We start from the raw sequence: 20,698 nt of genomic DNA, 5'->3' as shown, positions 1-20,698 counted from the left end.
AACTAAAAACTATAAAGAAAATGGTGTAGATGACCTTTCTTTGGTTAAATCATTTGTCTAGTAAAATTCTCAGGAATATTAACTAGATCCAAGAATACAGATGCTCTTTGGCTCTGAGTATGCCTTTTTAAAAAGCGATTTGTAACAGTTTATAATATAGCTAATAGGACATCAGTTCTGTCACCATTGCTGGTACTTAATCACTTGTTTTCCTTAAAAAGCTCTCTTCCCTGTCTTTTCAAAATGACCCCCTTTTTCCTTTCTGTCTAATCACTCCATATGCTGTGTTTTGCCTTCCTTCCTCCTTCCCCACAAAATTTGACCTTTCCTAGCTCTCAGGCCTCTACATTTGCCTTTCTGGGTTCTTTTCTTCTATATTACAATCTAATGTCATGATTTTGACATCATTTCTATTCTGATGATATCCAAAACAAATGGTGATCCCTGAAATGTCATCTGAGATCTAGAATTGAGTGATCTAACTTCCCTCTGAACACCAGCATTACAATAATTGAACATTACTTCAATTTTACTTGATTTTACAACCGCTGCCCCAATATCCCAGAAAGAAAACCATGGAGGCACGTTTACCTTCCACTTTCACACACCGAGCTAGCTGCTAAACCCTCTCAAGTCCACCTCCTCCCCAAGAGGGAATCCTTCACTCTAATTTCCAGTATAATCTGGTTCACTTAATAAATTAATGGTAAGATTATAAAATAAGGTCAAGCACTGAACTTTAAATTCATAAAGACCTCTCATTACTGTCCAAAATAAAGAGAATAGTGCATCACTATTTTCACGTGACAGCTTTAAAGGAGAGATGATGCCCTAAAGACCATTTCCGGTTTTGCTCTCAGTCTCCTTCCTTCCATGGGATTTGAGGTAAGTTAATTCTGCTTAACATTCATGTGTCAATAAAGTACTCATGGACATTTAAGTATGCACACCCTGTGACAAAAATCAATTAAATAGGCATGCTCTCCTCCACAAAACTTTCTTGCTGTAGTAAGTTCAATAACCCAGTTGCTCTGCTAGGCAAAATTCTAATATGTATCTCCCACCCCTAAGACTTCTGCTCTGTGGTATATATACCTTATTTATTTCCCTCCTCTTTAGCACAGGTAGAAAGTGTAAATATGATGGGATATCTCTCCATAATTAGGTTACTACTCAGTTAACTTTCAGGCAAATCAAAAGAGATACTACCCAGTCAGGCTCAGTCCAATAAGGTGAGCCTCTGGAAGAGCCTGAGTCCTTCTTCAAGTCAGAAATTCAAAGCAGGAAGTGGATTCCACCTGAGGGAAATACTTCGTTGTTGGCTTTGAAGGTGGGGGAGCCCTGAGACAAGGAAGGCCACCAACTTGCAAGGACTCACAGTGGCCCTGGCCGACAGCTGACAAGGAAACAGAGACCTCAGTCCTACAACCACAAGGGACTGAATTCTGAATTACTTCAAATAAACTTGGAAGCAGGTTCTTTGGCAGAGCCCCCACATAGGAATACAGCCCCAACCACTTCTAAAGATTTTAGTCTTTTAAGATCTGATCTGAGAACTCAGCCACACGATAACAAACTTCAGAGCTACAAAACTGTGAGCTAATAAATGGATATTGCTTTAAATTACTAAGTTTGTGGCAACTGGTTGCAAAGCAATAGAAAACTAGTATGTATGCAGGAAAAAGAAATCATTCTTCATTTCACTACTTTAGAGTCATGTCAAAATTTAGGTTTCTTCTAAATGTTACATTTCTTTAAAATAGAGAATACAACATTTTTAAACTACAAATGATATGATTGTCTATTTTGTGTAACTTAAATAACATTCTATCTGTCAAAAAGTATACTTATAATTTTCCTGAGGGTGACAGTGTTTTAATTAGGAAATATATGCTTGTATTTAAGAACTAAGATAAATCATTTTAACAATTCTGGCTACTGAGTTTCAGTTAGCAAAAAATCATAATGATATAAAGCCTTCATTTCATTCACATTTTTATAAATGCAAAAATGTGAACTCATTTAAATGTCAGGAAAGAAAATAAATCTCAGCCTGTATCTGACACGAATTAAACCACTTAGCCGTAATTTTCAGTGAGCACTTCTCATGTCAACATATTCTTGCTGGAAATCACTTATCAGCAATTTTCTAAGGCCTTCCAAACATACTCATTTTAAGAAAATCCATGATTTAACTTCTCCCAATGAAAGTCTTTTCAAAAATCTTAGCAATACTTTGCTTCTTTTCATATGTAAAGAATGCATTCATATTAATATGCCACAATCATAGAGAGAAGCTCATTAAGCAAGTAAAAATAGAAGCACTGTTGACATAGCAAATAAAAGAACACAGCAATGCATGTGTTTTCTTTTAGTCAGGGCCCATTGCTTTTTACTGCATGATATAAAATAACCTGAAATAATCTCTCAAGCTTGGAGTAAAGGCCCACACTTGTTATTTAACATAAAAACACATTTCGTTAAGCAGCTTAACTCTTCTTAGAAGTGAAACTTCACTTAGAAAAGAATCATTTTTATCTTGTCTGTTCAGCAAAAGCTGTATCTTGATACCATAAGTCCCTAGATCTGCCAACTGTAGCTAACAAAACTACTGTTTATTGTTTATTGAGCTCCACCAAGAGCAGGGTCATGAACTGTTCTCAAAGCTTAACAGGTATCCACTCCTAATCCTGACAGCAGCCCCATGAGGTAGGTCCTCTGTGGTCACGCTCATTTCACAGGTGAAGAAAACCAAGCCACTAACGGGTGGCATAGGTTCCATCCTGACAACCTTGCCACACTGCCTCTCTATGGACCACCAAACCCATCGTCTGTTTTCCCTCAGTCTCAGTTTCATTCATTTATCCCTCAGCCATAACAGAAGACACACTACCCCTTATGGACTCGATTTTACAATGAGACTGTATTTGGAGAAGTTTTTCAAAATATGTGGTATATATGTCCTCTTTCTGCCTTTTGAAATGATGCATGCTGGGAAAAGCTGAGGTAGGAAAATTGTTAACAACATTTGTCACTAACCAGATCTGGTTGACCAGATCTTACCATTCTGAATCAACATTTCAGTATACCCTACTCCGATGCTGCAGCTGTAATAACCATATAGGATGCATTCATTTATTGTATAAAGATCTCAGGAGAGTATACTGTGTGCCAAGCATCTGCATTTTGTGAGTCTACTGTATGCCATACACCTGGCACTCACAGAACTTGCATTCTAGAGAGGCAGAGATAGTTTTTTAAAAAACATAATAAATTAGTATGTGAACTATTATGTTATAAGGTAGTAAGTGCTATGAACAAAAGAAAGAAGTGAGCAGGGTAAGAAAACTGTGCACTGTGGAAGTGAGTGGAAGATTCTAGTGTTAAATAGAGTGGTCTACGTTGGCCTCATTGAGGTAATATTTAAACAAACAAACAAAAAGAAAGTTCTTATTTTTTCATGTAAAAAGCTCATATTCTTTCTAATACTTCTGTACTGTAAGAACATATGCAAAGAGACATATATATAGGATATAGATATAGCGCTTTCCAAATATACTCATTTTAAGAAAATAGATACATAATATATACATACATATCTATCTATCTATCTATCTATCTATCTATCTATCTATCTATCTATCTATCTATCTATCTACCTATCTATAAAAGACTTTTTAGGAGGAATTTAAAAATACTTGCAGCCAATATAGAACCAAATAGGTTTCTAACTACAGTTATAATGCTATTAACACAAAGATGCCTTTTATTTGACGTGCCATTTCCCGACTTCTGTTTTTAACTTCATCGAACAAACATGTATTAACTGCCTACCACGTGCTGGCATTTTGATAGTACCGACCGTGCACCAGGGCTCACACTCAGGTGAGACGCTGACACAAATCAACAGACAAACTGCAATACTGTGCAAGAGAGCTGACTGGAGCGTTAGAACGTGAAGTAGGGGCCAAGGGGAAGTGGCATCCGAGATGAATGTCAAAGAACCAACAGGCAATAAAGCTGTGGGGAAAGGGAGAATATTGGGGCATATGCAAAATACTGAGGTACATGGAGGATTGAAATCTGCTCATGGCATGGAATATAGTTCTACATAAGAAAAGATTAAAGGATTCTGTAGAACATGACACACAAGGAAACTGTACAAGTATTCAGAAATTTGTAGGAGAATGAAACTGGAGAAACTGAGTTTCCCCAAATAAAGTATTCAAGGTCTATGGCATTAGCAGAGATGATAAACGAGGACTCCAAAAAGGCTCTCACAGTGAGGACACGAAGGGGAGAGGAGAGCAGAGACACCTTCAGCAGGTGGAACTGACAACAACTGAAAGCCACTGCTTCTGGGAGACTGAAAGAGAAAGAGAAGTCTGGAATGATTCTCAGAATCTGTGATGCCCTTCAGTCTGGCAGGGAACTCAAGAGGCACATGGGGAAAAAATGACGACTCCAACATGGAGCATGTCAAATGTGAAGCGTGTGGGATATACTTTAATGGAAAGTTTCCCTAGACGGTGACATGTCTCTGGAGGCAAAAGAAAGAATTCTAGGGATGAGAAAATGAAAGTATTAATTCAAATGTATTTAATATTTAAAGTATTATTTCTTGAGCAATATGTGTCACCTAGAACACTAGTTCTGCCAAATAAGTAAAAAGACTGTGCGGTAAAATAATTTTTTTACACTTGGTTAAACAAAGTCCTTTATTAAAAGGCTTCTCATAGAAATAATACATGCAATTCACGTCTTTGAGAGGGATTAAATATGAAGCATCTGCAAATTTTCTTGACCAAGGGACATGTTTTTATCATGGCATCTTGTGAGACTCACATAAAATGCATTAAAAAAAAAAACTAACCTGTCCTTGATTACTCAGACAGGTGTATTATCAAAATTTGTTGGCTCCATCATTTAGTGTATGTCCTGTAATTGTATATAATGTACATTACATTACAATGCCATGAGGAAACTGACCCTAGGTGGTTTAGAATCCTTATTATAAGTGAGCAAAGCTTTTGAATGGAGGATGACCCTTTTTCTAAAAGTTACAAAATATGTTCAATTCTTGTTTTGCATGGTTCAGCTGACACTATTCACTTCTATTTAAGTCTTTCAAGTCTATTATTAAGGGTTTTGTATACCTAGATAATATGTAATTACTTCTGTATTAATGTGAGTTTTCTTTAAAGTGGAGAGTAGTTATTTTTCCAGTAGTTACTCATGTATTGCAGTATGTTGACAAATTAAACAAGAATGGAAGAAGAAATACGTGACATATAATAGATATCGAAGTCCACAGAATTTCTAGAAGGCTAAGTAAATAGCAAAAGAAATTAACAGGCATTCTAGCATACCATTTACTCAATGAAAAGATACACTGTTTACTGAGTACTTTAATTAGCTTTCCTTTGGAAGTATGGCTTAGGTAGGGAGGTTCTATTTTTAGCATTGTAATGGTACTCTGAGATGATGAGAGAGGGGACAATGTCTGGTAAGGTGAAAATAATCATTCCACTCAAAAAGTTAAGGAATAGTGAGATAAACTCGGTCAAAATGCATACTTGTTACTCTGACATGCTTAATCTAAGTGAATACAAATCATATTAAGGATTTTAAAACAATTAAGATAAAGATCATAGGTAAATTACAGCTATGAGTATATTAGCCATTAAAATAGTCTTCTCATAGTATTAAAAAACAAAACAAAACAAAACAACTACAAATGTCTTAAATGAACTTCCCATCTTTCTGTGGTTTCCCAAATTGGTAAATTAAAATGACATGACTTCCCACATCTGACTGTCCATAAACACATTTTCCCATGAAATTTTTAAAAATACAAAAGAGAAGCAAAAAAGTATTCAAATCAAAGTTTAGGCATTCCACATGTAGATATATGAGGCTATTTTTATTTTAATACTTAATTCCATTTGAAAGGCATATTTCTGATTTCTCATGATTATATTTCTACTTGACGCTACATCTCTTTAAAACTGACAAAGCAGATGTGATTCACAGTTCTATATGTTAATTTGCAACACTGAACGTATGTTATTCCACCAAATTAAACCTTGTGATATTTCAAGTCCTAACTTCTTCCCAGGGAAATTTCAATTTGTAGATCTAAAATATATACATACATGTATGTACACATACACACACATTTGTATGTACACACATATATATAAAATTTTCCAATGTTAAGAAATATTAAAGCAGAATATTATTTCAATTATTTATATGAATATCTATTATTACTTTTTTCTACAGTAAGATAGATTAACAATGAGTTGTATACAATGACCATGTAAATTACATTATCACTAGTAAAGACTGTCATATTTAGACCAAAAACATTATTTTGCCATCTGACTAGGTTGATTTTTATAATTTAATGAAACAGTAATCTCACAGTTATGCCTGTGGCAGAAATGCCACTGAATTTATGTTCAAATTATATTAATATGGGGAATTATGTAACCCACATACAATGAGGCAAGAAAATGTTGACATGTATTAAATTATGGAGCATGTATTTTCTGCTGCAGCCATGACTGTCTGAATGTAAGACTACGTTGTTTCACAAATTTTTCTCTTGTTTCTTCTATTCACAAAGTTTAAGAAAGGAAGTCCTAAAAGGAGATGCAGAAAAAATACACAATAAAAAGTGTATTTTTATTTAGTACTGTAACAATGACTATCTAACGCTAACCTTAAGCTTATCTTTTCAATTCCATGAGCCTTATTTTCTTCATCTTGAAAGCAGGAGGTTCGAGAAGTAGCCTTTTTTCAGAAGAGTTTCAGGGAACTGAATGAGAGGCAGGTCCAAGAATAAGAGACACCGCCAAATGGGCAGCTTCCAGTCCCCAGTCAAGTAGGTGAACTCTGCCTTAACCAGCACACTTACACTTTTACCTGTTTTCTACATTTGGCCTCTAAATTTAACATCATTTAAAGGAAGAGTTCATAATATTTTAAGTTTTAAAACCACTGGGTTATTAATACCTCTTGGGGAAGACCCTCAGTGGGTCTCACCTGCACAAACACGTCTTCCAGGGTTTGCCAACAATGCAATGCCCTGGCTGCTCTTCACCCTGGCCATTTCTCAGACCTCTGCAATGAGGGATGTACCCTGGGAATGAGGTACTATCTCCTTCTGAGGCAAAGGGCAGACTGGCTTACTGCCTGCTATAAAAAAGAGGAATTCCACATGCTGAGTGCTCTTTACCTGTGACCCCAACCTGTGTGCACAGCATCAATCTAGGCCCCTACCACATGACCTCCATGAGAGTGGGGGTTAAGAAGAACTGATGAAAACATGCAGATGTCCATGCTGCCTGCTGTGGGGTGAGTAGTCAAGTTGTCTCTGACTCAAGAGTCTCTTGCCTACTGTTGGCATCTACTGAACAAGTTAGTTTATTAGCTTATAAGCAGAATAAGGTAAAGTCAAACCCTGGGCAGTACAATACTCTATTACTAGACTCTTTGGCCAAAGTTTTCATGGATATTTAAAAATCTTTAAATATTAAAGCTAGACTAATAAAAATAGTAAGGTACAGACACTCTAAACTAGATATGTAACTAGCTACAAATTAAAGAATCTAGAAAAGCAACCTGTATCTTAATGGAAATTTACTACATGAAAAAAGTGGCACTAAAAACCAGAGTAAAAATGATGAATTACTTAATAAATAGCATGGAGGCAAGTGGCTATACACTTTAAATATATAAAGCCAGACCCCTTATCTCACACCAAATCAAAAAAAAAAAAAAAAAAAAAAAAAGAATTACAGATAGATAAATAAGCAATCAGAAGTGAAAAATAAAACTACAGATGTTTAGGAGGAAATGTGGAAGGCTATTTTTATAATAAAAATGTGGAAAGGCCTTCTTTAGCAAAAGAAGCAATCAAGGAAAAATTAAAAAGACTTGATTGCATAAAAAGCTTTTTTCAAAAAAATCTCATGTACAGAAGAAAACTTCATAAAGTTAAAAACAAGGGATCAACAGGGAAGATCATTTCAAGATAAGATAACAACAAATTAAATTCTCTAAAATATTTTAAGAAATACACAGACATATGCATATGAAAATATGGTCAATGGGTATAAATGGGCAACTTAAAACAGGAAAAACACAAGTAGTTGACAAGCTCATGATATTGATAAATATACAGTATTTGCTCTCAAAATAGGCAAGGGAATTTAAAATTATGCAACAGTACAAAATAATTTCTGACTATTGATATTGATAAATATGAACTATGAGACAGTGTCGGAAAACTAGAGACACTAACAGTTTGTTGGCAGGACTACAATTACTACCCTTTTAAACAAGCGGTATGGAAATTTTGCTAAATCCCATTTGTCTTCACGTGGCCCAACCATTTCAAGGGATTTATTTAACATCTCAAGATACAATGGGAAAATATATGTGTAGATGTTTGACTGCATCTTTCTTTGTAGAGTAACAGGAACTAGAAATACCCTCAATTTCTCTGTTTTCATGAGGAGAATGTGCATCAGTATTGAGATACTGCACAGATCTTTACCTCAAATACAGAGACAGTTAAGTCAACGAGTGTTCACTTGAAAGAACATCCAATGTATCAAGTTTTGTGAAAAAAATAATCCAATGAAAAAAAGTATAGTAAGAACACATGTTCATTTCAAAATAAGTAAATTGTTTTAAAAAACATAAATAGATCATAAACCTTTTTAAAAAAATCTCAAATCCTTCTATACTTGCTGTTTGTATAACCATTACAAAAATAAACAAAAAGTGAGGGAAAAAAAGACATATCTGTAGTATTCTCTGGATTGTTAAAAGGAATACTGCTTTTATGATACAAATTATTGAAACAGAGTTTTAAAAGTAAATGAATGGCCATCAAGAAAAGAAAGGAGGAAAATAATGGACCAGATGATATATCCAAATTCTAATATTCTGTATTGCTGAGTCTCCTGGAAACATGTGACCCAAAAGCTGATGATTTTCACCGAAAGTCACAAGGAGAATATAAACAGACTCAAGAGTGCTAAAAAGAAATAACAGAGGAAACATTTGGAACCAGAGGAGTCAGTAGAGAAGGTACCCTGATCTAAAGGTTGGTACACTAATAAATGTTACAGATATGTCTTACTGATGACAGCCCCGAGAACTATCTGCCCAGCAGAGCATGCAGAGAGAACCAGCTATCTTGTGTGACATGAGGAAATTAAGCTCTGGAAGAGATAATCAGAGTGCAGCAAATACGATAATAGTCATGTTTTCCTTATAAAAAGAGAAAGAAATATATCCTACACAGCAGTATACTGCAGTGCATGCATATACAACAGCAAAGTTACATGTGAAAAGGCAGTTTTAACAACAACATTTCAGGAAAAAAGGCCTTACACAACAGTAATCAACATAAAACAATCAGTGAGATATTTTACATTTTTCATAGTAAGTTTTTGAAACCCAGTGTGTTTTTTGCACTTTAAGTAATCTTAACATTGAGCTATCCATGGTGCTGATTAGGCACATTTGACCAGAGACTATTTTATCAGGCCATGTATCCCTAGAAAAACAGTAGCATGTATGCAAAGTTGGTCAAAATAAAAACTGATACAACTACTGTGGAGAATCAGTTTAAGAATCAGTTTAAGACAGGTACAACCTAAGGTCCAGCAATCCCACTCCTGGGAACGTAACCAAGAAGACGATGCAAAAATGTAGGTAGAAGCAAAGACTTTACCACCAACTGGAACGCTCAGATGTTCATCATTTTGATGGAGCAAAATCTTTGCATACATTGGCAGGAATATACTAGTATTTCTTACAGCTGGAGCAGCTATGTTTTAGGCCCTCACACTCACTATTTATGAAAGTAGGGACATCATTTTATCATTCAGCCATATGCCATCAGCTAAAAAAATGTTGACCAGTTGGCGGGCTTATCTGGAAAGAAAACTGGTACAGTGATGCTGACCTCTATACTCTCAAATTGCCCATTCTTCCGAATTCAACCATGTAAGACAGCCACCATCACACAATTGGCCCCAAATGTTACCTGGTTTTGATGCACAGATTAGCAAGTTTGTTGATATTAAAGTCTGAGTAATTACAAACTGACAACTTACAGGTAGGAGAGCACAGAAAAAGTGACATTTGTTGTCCAGTTCTCTAGGTTACTTAAACATAGCAGGAGGTAGACACGGGCTCAGCCTCTGAATTATACCTCTGCCTTGATAACATACCTCTCTGATACTATAAAGCTGTAAAACCTACCCCACAAAGTGGTTGTGAGAATAACACCTGGCACAATGTCTTTCACACTAGCCTAGTCAAATTCCAGTTTACCTTTTCCCACAGTGTCTGCACAATGTTTTGTCTGGATCATAATTAGAATCATTTATTTACATTTAATAGCTAAATAAAATTTCTGGTAATCAAAGAAATACAAATCAGAGGAACAATATTATAGTACTTTTGGACTTCCCAATTAACCTATTTCACTTTAAATGATGATATTCAAATACGGAGAGGCTGTTTCAAGAAAGGAATCACACACACTAGCGGCCATGTCAACGACTATCACATCTCCAAAGAGAATCTGATACTTCAGGGTCCTTATTCCTTGATTTAGTAACCTTAGTACTAGTAAGATTCCCTTGGGAAATAGTTGAAAATATAAATATCTACATCCAAAAATGTTCACCATATTTATAATCAAAAAATGAAAACAACCTAAATCACTAATACCAAGGGAATGTGTATGAAAAACATACATCCATAAAATTGAATAATACTTAAAAATTGTATATAATATTTTAAAAGTGTTTAATCACATGGGAAAATGATATACAATCATATGCTAATACTGAGATACAGAAAGGCCATAAAGAGTAGAATACTAACCATGAAAAAAATACAAAGAAAAAAATGACGAATGAAGAAATTATTTTTGGTTTTAATTTGTTTAAACAAAATATCTCTATTTTAAATTCACATTTGGACTTCTGTTCAATTAAATATCACTTAATAAAAAACCACCATCAAAATTTCTCCTAAAGATTAATCACTAAAAAGTTTGTTTCTACAGACAAACATCAACTCTCATCTCACTCAAAGTGCCAGGAGGTATCCCTCTTCGCCGTGCATGCCAGGAATCTTTGGGCAGTTCTTTTAAAACTGATTACTGGTAGAATTACTTTCTCCTTATGATTTTTTAAATCATTCTTTCAGGCTTTAATTTCTCATATATATATGTGTGTGTGTGTGTGTGCACCTAAATGTGCTTGTGTAATAGAAACATGATTTTTAAAGTATTAAGAACTGCTCTTTAAAGTTAAGGCGAGATATTATGTGTTTGCCGAACTAAGAAATGCAGCACATCCCCACTAGGCCTTTCTTGAGCCCAGGAGAGAGAATGCAGAAGCCACCCTGGCTAGACAGAAAAGACCTGAAGGGAATCTCAGCTACGTCACTGGGTTTTAACTGGCTCAAAAGGCCCATTTGTTGCCTGGTGACAAATTTATGCTCACTATTTCAACATCATTTAGGCCATGCATAATTATCTTACTAAGGAAGCAAAATTATGACTCTAGGACTTTCAGAAGCATGACGAAACAATTTTAAGTCGTATTTCCATAGTATAAAGTTACGTTCTCCAAGGGTAGTACAAACACTAAAATAAATACCCACTATGAGTAATTTCGACTCCTTTTCATATTTGAACTGAACCAGAATGATTAAAATGCACTAGATAAATTGATTGCCAATTTAGGCTGTTTTTCTCAGCAGGATTCCAAATTCTCTAAGACTAGCTCTTTCAGGAAGCCTTACTGCTGCCTTCAAAACTCCTTCAGAGACAAATTATTTCCTGATTTGTTAGAAATTAAAGCCGAAAAAAACGGTTCCTTGCTCTCTCAGGTTAACGGGTTATAGTACCATTTATACAAACTGGGCATCAAACAGTTAAACCACACAGCTCAGGGTGAAGCCAGGCGACACCCCAGTTCCCAGCACGCAGCCATGGCACTCTCCTGGTGCTGTGGGAGATGCTGAGTGAGAGATACAGGAAACAACCTTGGAGACAGGTGTGCTTGATTAATGGGTGGGGACAGAGGGCTGCTGTCTAGAGCTCCCTAACATTACAAACCACGATCAGCTCCTCTCACCACTAGAACAGCACAGAAAAAGGGGGCGAGCAGAGGGGCACAGTAGGAAGAGACACCCTGCTCACAGTGATGACAGTAGCAGAAGCAGAGGCCTTTGAGTTATATGGGCTTTATTAGAAAAATAAACTGAAATACATAGTTGAATCCTTTCTCGAGGAATACCATTTCTTTGCATGGCAGACATAACATCTCAGTATTTTCAGAACGTGCTCTCTAATACTAGAACGAAAGTACAGCATCAGCCCAGTAGAAAATATTGGATCACAAGCAGAATGAAGAAACCATGGAAATAAAACAAGGACCAAGAAGGAGATACTTCCCTAACCACTCAAAATGAGGCGAGATTAGTAAATAGTATGAACGCCAGGATAGCAGTACAAGTTAAGCATATACATGTATTTACAATTTCCTGGATGTATACGTACATGTCTGCACACACACGTGCACACAGACACACACAACACAAACACAAGGTGCCTTTTTCTTCAACTAACCCCTTCTGCCAGTCTGCTAAAGTCTTTTAGGTAAAACAGTAGGAAGTACTGGAACACGGATTAACTCAACTAACCTTCATTCACTCCCCTGATGCCCGGTCAGCTAATGGGCTTTACCTAGAGATCAGAGGGCATTAAGGCCTTATACTAGCTAAAAAGTTCATGAGGATTAACGCAGTCAAGTTGGGCCAAGAACATTAGTCGGCTGCTTCTGTTACGTCAGGTTCTTTCTCCTCTGACACATGATCTTCCAGATTTAAAGAATTACCGCAAAACCAAATAATCTCCACAATGACAGACTGTCTAAACCCACTGATCATATTTAAATAGGACTTCACCTCACCATTTAAAAACTTGAAATCACTTATATTTTCAAACAATTGAAATTGCACACGTCCTAGATAATTCTCTGCTTGATTCAAGAAATCTTCTTTCCAGATTACCATTTCTGAACTATAATTTACCCATACACACACACACACAAAATCAAAGATTTTTCTGAAAGGTTTATTGTCTCTCTATCTAAGGAAGGGCTCTCATTTCACACCTCCAAACACTTAAGAATTCTAATAATCACTATGGACCAAATGGATGTATACAAACACACACACACACACACACACGTACACACAAATATATAAGTTACAGCACTCTTTATAGTGTGCACAAAACACACTTTATGTGCAGACATCATAGCTTTCAGTGGAGCAGTTTGTTTTATAACTATTTAAATTAACTGCATGGTGTTGATACCATAAGGCTCCTTGTTAAAGGGTACAATTTTTTAAATCCATTAAATTAATACAATTGTCCTGGGAAAACCAAAATTTCCCTCTTCACAAACACACAATGAAAAACAACTCTTCTAAAAATATGGAGGACACTGAAGGTTGTTTTTTCGTTTTGCTTTTGCACTGAATCCAAACACTGTAAGTAATGACCACAGTTGTTACCATCCATGAAGTGCTAAGAGAAACCAAGTTTTATCTACCTTTAAAGTGGATCTTAGTTAACACTGTTCATCACAGTTAAAGAGGATAAAAATCAGCTTAAGACTATAGGGACACGACTTCCGTACGGTGTTAAATATGTCAAAGCAACCAAATAGATTTCAAAAGTAAAAAATAAAAGTATTTTATAACTTATTCTTTTTAAAAAATTTAACTCAGGAACAACACCAACATCTAAAGTTTCTTCTTATAACTGCTAAAAAGCTGTTCAATTTTTTACATTCCAATTATAAAATCAGAGAGTCAAATAAAATAAATCAAATCCTCAAGTATTTTTGATTTGTATAAAACTATGAACAATTATTTAAATTCAATCCCAAAATGTTTATTAAAATATCACTGTACTTATCTAAGACAGTAGCAATCATTCAACCCATCACTCTCCCAAGATCCAAATATTCTAATAGTCTTCAGGCATTATTAGTACTTACAGAGTCATTCCTCTATAACTCTTATTAGGTAGAAATTTGCCATATGCTTTTTGGTCATTTACACTGTGGAAAAAGCATTTTTGTCACCCTATAAAAAATCCTTGACATTAGTCACTGAAATCCATGTGACTTCTTTTCCTTTCCGCAGTTCTTAATAAAGTGCCCTATTATATCTGTGCCAGATAACAACAGCTCAAACAGAATTATAAACAGTCTAGAAACTACATATTTCAATCAATGTTTTCTAGTAGACAATACTATTAACTTACACAAAGTTCTTAACAATTTTAGTAAAATAACAGATCTCATGTTGGTTATGGATTTGCAATCAGTCCAACTTCTTTTTTGTAAGGTATCAAAGAGACTGGAAGGATTAGAGACATTGGAAACATTAAATTACAACTCTTATTTGGTGCATTTAAGCGAAAACCAGATAGTCCTCCAAAGCTATAGGTTGTTAATGCATAGAATTAAGATAATTGTTATTTTAAGTTGTTGGCTTATTTCATCTTCTTACTTCTGGTACATTAAGCAAGAAAAGCCTAAATCATGTGAATTTTTAATAAGGAAATAAGCTTGTATTAAGTAATTGAAACTTCTTCAAAGATATCAACATCAATGTGTTTTCTTTACCAGAAATGTGTTTTTTGCTCAGAATTTTTGGCAACCAAAAAAATATCAGAATAAGTACAATATACTCACATTCAGATGTAATATAAATATTGCTTACCTCAGTCAAGTGTGGTGTAGGGTTAAATCCACAGAGATTACACACTTGGTTCTTGCATTCGGTGCAAGTGTTGAAGTTAGGAGGATCCTTAGAACCTACGTTGAGTTCAGTTTTGCAGAGAGGACAGGCTGATTCTGGTTTGGGGGATTTTTCCAATTTGGGGGGAAGAGCAGCCTTTTCAGGCACAGCTGCTGAAGGTTTGCTGTCCTTAGTAGGCAGAGGTTTCTTTTCTGGTTCTGTTCTTTTTACTGTTGAAACTTGCTCAGCTTTGGGCTCTACCTTCTCGGCTCCTGGAGGTTTTGCCTCCTTTTTCACTGGTATAGCCTTTGCAGGTGCTGGTGGGGCCTGGCCTGTGGATTTGGGTGGCCCCTGAGAAGTGGGTGGCTGTGAAGGAGAAGGGACTTGTTTTGCCAGGGCTGCTGGACCACTCTGCGCATGAGATCCAGGCTGGCCTGCTGTGGAGATCAGACTGGATGCCTGGCTGAAGATGGATGCTCCAAACCCAAAGAGTTTCCCTGTCACAGTTTCTTGAGGAGTTGTGGGCTGTGATTTAGGCGCATCGGTAATACTTCCCAGATTCAGACTAAAACGTCTTGACTGCTCCTGAGGCTTTGCAGGCTGTGGAGACGGGGGGGCAGGTTGGCCAGTGGAAGGTCGTGGACCTTGGGGTGTCGGTGACCCCTTTGGCACTAGCTTGGCATCTGGCTTAGGACTCGTTTTGGTTTGTGCTTTCTTGGGTTCTTCTCTCTTTTGAATGGGATCAACCTGTTTTTGGCCTTTACCCTCTGAACTAGGGCCAGGATGTGAAATAATTTTTGAATCTGATGCAGGTCGAGGTATGACTTTAGAGTCAAATGGGGTGACTTTTTCTCCTGTTGGCGGAAAACTCTGTGAGGGTTTGGCAGCGTCTGGTTTTAGCGGAGGAGTTATTTTCTCTTGATCCTGGGATGGTACTTTGGAGCTCGGAATACCAGGTTTTGCTGCTGTTGATAAAGACACCGTATCTGTGGCTGGCTTTACTGTCTTGGGCTGCTTTGGTTTATCATCAGCCACGGAGACCTCGGCCTGTTCAGATGGGACAGAGGGCTCTTTGGGAGGCGCCGGCTTGGATGAGGGCTCTGCCACAAGAGGCTGCTGGGCTGGGACTGGCGGGGGGCCAGGGAGGGTTGGCTGTCTCACTAGCGGTGGGGGCTTTTTAGCCTCGGGTGCCTTTGAGATATCCTGTCTGGCGGTAGCATCCTTCTTTGGAGAAATCTGTGACTGTGGAGAAGGTTTGCTCACTGCTGATGCAGGAACAGGGGCAGTCTTCGGTTTGGGCTGTGGTGAGGATGGAACTGGAGCCAGATCACCTCCGAGAGCTCTTTGCATCTGACAGTTTAAACAGAGCCACTCTTTTATCTAGAAATAGTATGAAATAATGGTCACTGAGATATTAACAATGTAAAAATAAGTACATTTTTAAAAATGCACGGTACCTTTTGAAATTCTCTCTCTCATCACTCAAAACAAAATATAGATCAAGTTATTTTACTTTATATACATATTATTTTATTTTAAATTTATATTGAAGTATTAAAATGATAAGTACATTAAAATATGAGTCTCAGAAGCTTAAGTGCTCTATATTTTAAGAAAAATAAAAATCAACAGAGATTGTATTTTTCTTCTGATGTTAATTTTCTTATTCTTTGCCTTTGATTTACTCCAAGTTTGATTATTCCTAGAAACAGAAAACCCTGTAAGACAGAAAATAAATGATAACTTATTAGAGTCCACAAATCAGTTACGTTAGATACTTTCTCTACTGATGGCTCATGAAGTTTTTAGTTATACAACTCATCATAAGCTTCTCAAATTATTAACACCTTGCTAATTTCTTAAATTAGCAAGAGTATTACTTCTTCCTCCTAGGCGACATAATCAAATGTGAGAAAACAAAAACTATTTCTTTATTCAAATATTTATTGAGCAACTTCTACTTAGCACATCCCACTGTATAAAGGAGTCAAAAATCTCTGTCCTTATGGAGACTACACTATAGAAGAAACAAGTGAAAGCATAATGTGATTTCAAGGATAATACATAAAATAAGTATCTGATGATGATACTGTGATGAGTCATTTTTTTCTTATCTTCCTCCAAGTTCTCCCTCAAGTGCCCCCCTCCAATTTCTTGGGTGCATTTGGTTTTATCAGTAAGATTTTAAGTCTTTCTATAATATGAACACTGGAGTTTCACACACAGCTAGCCAGTAGGCTCTTACTCCATCTTTGGACGACTGCAAAATGAGAACACTCCCTGTCTTACCTAATGTATGATTTACATCAACATTAGGACGCACGTTCTACACTGTCCTCATTCCAGTACCAAATGTCTCCTTGTAGTTTATGTAGGAATGTATATGACATAGGTCACTGCATCTTCATAGGGGCACAATGTGCTTTTCTCTTATGACATTCTGTTTTTGAACAGACTCCACTGGCCCATCTTTTGTTCTTTTCATGACTACATTTTTCTTACTTTGATAAATAACACATGAAAGACATTTGATCCCTCAATGTTGCTCCTCACAGTGAGAACACAGGTTAAAATCACTGTCTATAGCTTTCACAATATGAAAAGCTTTTTATCCTCTTAGGATTTTTCAGAAACAGCCTCCTTTTTATTCAATTCTACTGGCCAGATATGTTGAAAATAGAAATGAGTATTATCTCAGAATTTAATCTACCACTGAACGCAGCATTTCCAAAATCTTGATTCAGGTGGAAACAAAAAAAGCCTTCCTATACATTGAGAAAATGAAAAAGTCCACAGCCCGCCCCGACATTAACATCAAGAACCACGATCTCCTTTTCCACGATGCACTGTGGGAGAGTAACGAGGAGTAATAGCACCTTTGCCCTCTTGGTCATTTGCCTTAGAAATCCTGTAATATTTTTAGTGCACTGTCGTTTATTCCTCAAGTGTGTCTGCATTGCTTATGAAAGGTGACTTCCCATTCATTCGTTCTCATCTCCAAACTACTGTCCCCCATCTGACCCCTGTCATTTTTCAAATATTTTATACGTCTACTAAATATAACCTATTTACAACAAACCACCACAGAAAAGGCTGACTCTACTTTCCTTCGAACCTCAATATCTCTCCAATAACTGTGAAATAAAGTTCATTTTTTGCAAGAAAATAAAAATATATCATTTTGTTAGAGTTCTTAAGCTAGCACTGATACAATTCTGCTTATCTCCAGGTCTACATTCCCCCAAAGACTGTAAGCAACACATAATGAGGACTTCCTGGTATAGTCTGACCCTTTAATCATTTAGATGTTCACAAATATTTTTTGAGCTGGTTTGAAGTAATTAATTAAAATGTTTATGCTCTTCAAGCTACAGCATTTCTGTGTTTATTCTGTGAATCCCCACTGTTTACCAAGCCAGTATGACAGGTTTCTGCCTTGATTTTCTGGTTGTACACAATTCTCCTTACTCTATACCTCTGGCCAGGGACCATCTATCCCCATTTTGATTCAAAATGAAGGAGCCCCATAATTACCACACCTGCTAGCCATACATATTTTCACTGCTTGGAGACAATCACTGTCTTGTTTCACTTCTACAATCAAATGTTTCTCTCTAACCCTGAGCAGAGATGAGCCTGAGCTGACTATCATCACTGCCTCAGACGGCTGCTGCCACTTCCATTTGGTACCCATGTCTCTACTACAGCTGGCTCCCCTGGTTCTGCATGATGGGGTCTTCATTCACTACAGCTATGAATGAGGATCTCAGAAGAGCTTAGTCTTTATCACTTCTTTCCTATGCTCTAGAAGTCAGATGATAGCCAAAGCCAAGTCTAATTCTGAGAAGACTTCCACCAATGTTTCATAAACTCCCCACGTCTCCTGACACAACTAGTGTGCATCCCCTAAGATTTTAAGTCTCTCTGTAACGTGAACACTGGTGTTTTCTAATCATCCACATCCATCTGATTAACAATGGGAGAAATACAAGAAACAATACCAGGGGAGCCTGCAACTTTATCATCCGGTCCTGGAAGGACCCTGACTTTCACTACACAAGCAATAAAACCAAAGATTCTGTGTTACATAAATATATCATGCCTTAACTATTCCTACACTCTAGATTTTATATAATAAGGGAAAAAGTCATCCTTTGCTTTCTCTACCTATAGCTTTACTTACAGAAAGTACATAAATGAAATTCAGAATCTGGAGACAGTTGTTTAAATGAGCTACTCTAATTCAATCAGCTCTATGGAAAGGAACAAAAGAAAGGCATAAACTGACTGCTCGTCAGTCTTCTGACTTAATATGCTACACAAATGGGGGTAAGAGAGTAGTCAGCCAGCATTTCTGCTCATTCTGAGGTCCCTGTGTATTCTAATGTAGACCTGCATATAATTACTAACACACCTCCCTGTTTAATCCAATCCCCAGGGTTCCCTTCTGTTGAGCCTTTGTTATTCATCTGAGCTGACTCACGTGAAATAATGAAGGTCTAGTAATAGAACTTCATAGGCTAAGGCTTTTGCTGGATAATCATAAATGTCTTATTAAATGTTTCAAGGGGTAGCACTTGAAAATTTCATTGTGAATTTCACATAAAGTTTCAATTATTGGCACCGCTTTCTAAAAGAGTATTAGAATCATTGATCACTGAAAAATTAGATTCTGACATTTAAGAGTACTTCTTTACTGGATAAAGAAATTGTGGTATATATATGCAATGGAATAGTACATAAAAAGAATAAAATAATGTCATTTGCTGCAACATGTATGGACCTGGGGAATCATCATTCTAACTGAAGTAAGCCAGAAAGAGAAAGAATAATACTATATGATATCACTTATATGTGGAATCTTAAAAAAAAAAAAGACACAAATGAATTTATTTACAAAACAGAAACAGACTCACACACAAAGAAAACAAGGTTATGCTTACCAAGGGGAAAAGGGGGTGGGAAGGAATAAATTGGGAGACCTGAGATTTACAGGTACTAATTACTATATCTAAAATAGATAACAAATTTCTACTGTATAGCACAGGGAAATATATTCAATATCTTGTAGTAACCTAGAATGAAAAAGAATATGAAAACAAATATATGTGTATATGTAGACTGAAACTTTATGCTGTACACCAGAAATTGACACAACACTGTAAACTGACTCTACTTCAATAAAAAGAGTATGTCTTTAATAATAAGTCAAGATAATCAATACATAAGCAATAAGGCGAGGTGGCAAATTTTGGGGTCCAAAATAAAAGCATATTCCTGCTTGAACTGTTATTAATCGATTTAGCTTCAAAAGAGAATGGAAGCCTCCAGAAGGATAATGACTAACATCCAACCTTCAGTGTGCTCCAAAGTGAAAATTTTAAACACAAAATCTACAGAAGTTGTATAATGGAATCTCTGTTCAACAACATAGCACAGTACTAGGAATAATGGAACATCTAAAGAACAAACACCATGTTAGAGATTTACATTCGCTGGGGTTCATACCATTCACATTAGCTAAATACATTTTCTTCAATCATACATTCATCCTATCCTTGTATGATAAAATCTATAGGGTTCTTACTTCTTGATGCATCACAACTAAACTTTTCTGCAAACCATTACATCTAAATGTACCATTTACTCCATGGAGGCAGTATTCACATTTTCTCTTACCCGAGTCATGATTCGAAATCCAATTTGTATTCCTCTTCCACTTACCTAAATACTACCTATCTTATATGGTCCACAACGACCTTCCTCCTTCACCACTTAGCATTCCATTATCAATTAAAGTCCGTCCCTTTGCAACCATTACTCCTATAGTTTGAAC

General features: G+C 36.4%; 1 protein-coding gene across 5 annotated transcripts in view; it reads right to left on the bottom strand.

Moving 5' to 3' along the window:
• Positions 1–20,698, bottom strand: part of PCLO (piccolo presynaptic cytomatrix protein) — a 310,832-nt gene that overhangs the window by 270,697 nt on the left and 19,437 nt on the right. For all 5 annotated transcript variants that reach the window (XM_074367559.1, XM_074367561.1, XM_074367560.1 and 2 more), the window contains exon 3: positions 14,845–16,242. In XM_074367559.1, the coding sequence (XP_074223660.1) occupies positions 14,845–16,242 (1,398 nt within the window). The remainder of the gene's footprint in view (positions 1–14,844; positions 16,243–20,698) is intronic.

The sequence above is a fragment of the Camelus bactrianus genome, chromosome 7 (assembly GCF_048773025.1).
Source record: "Camelus bactrianus isolate YW-2024 breed Bactrian camel chromosome 7, ASM4877302v1, whole genome shotgun sequence".
Classification (NCBI taxonomy): Eukaryota; Metazoa; Chordata; class Mammalia; order Artiodactyla; family Camelidae; genus Camelus; species Camelus bactrianus.
Note: the sequence above shows the minus strand (reverse complement) of the source record. Positions and strands in the feature narration are given on the sequence as shown.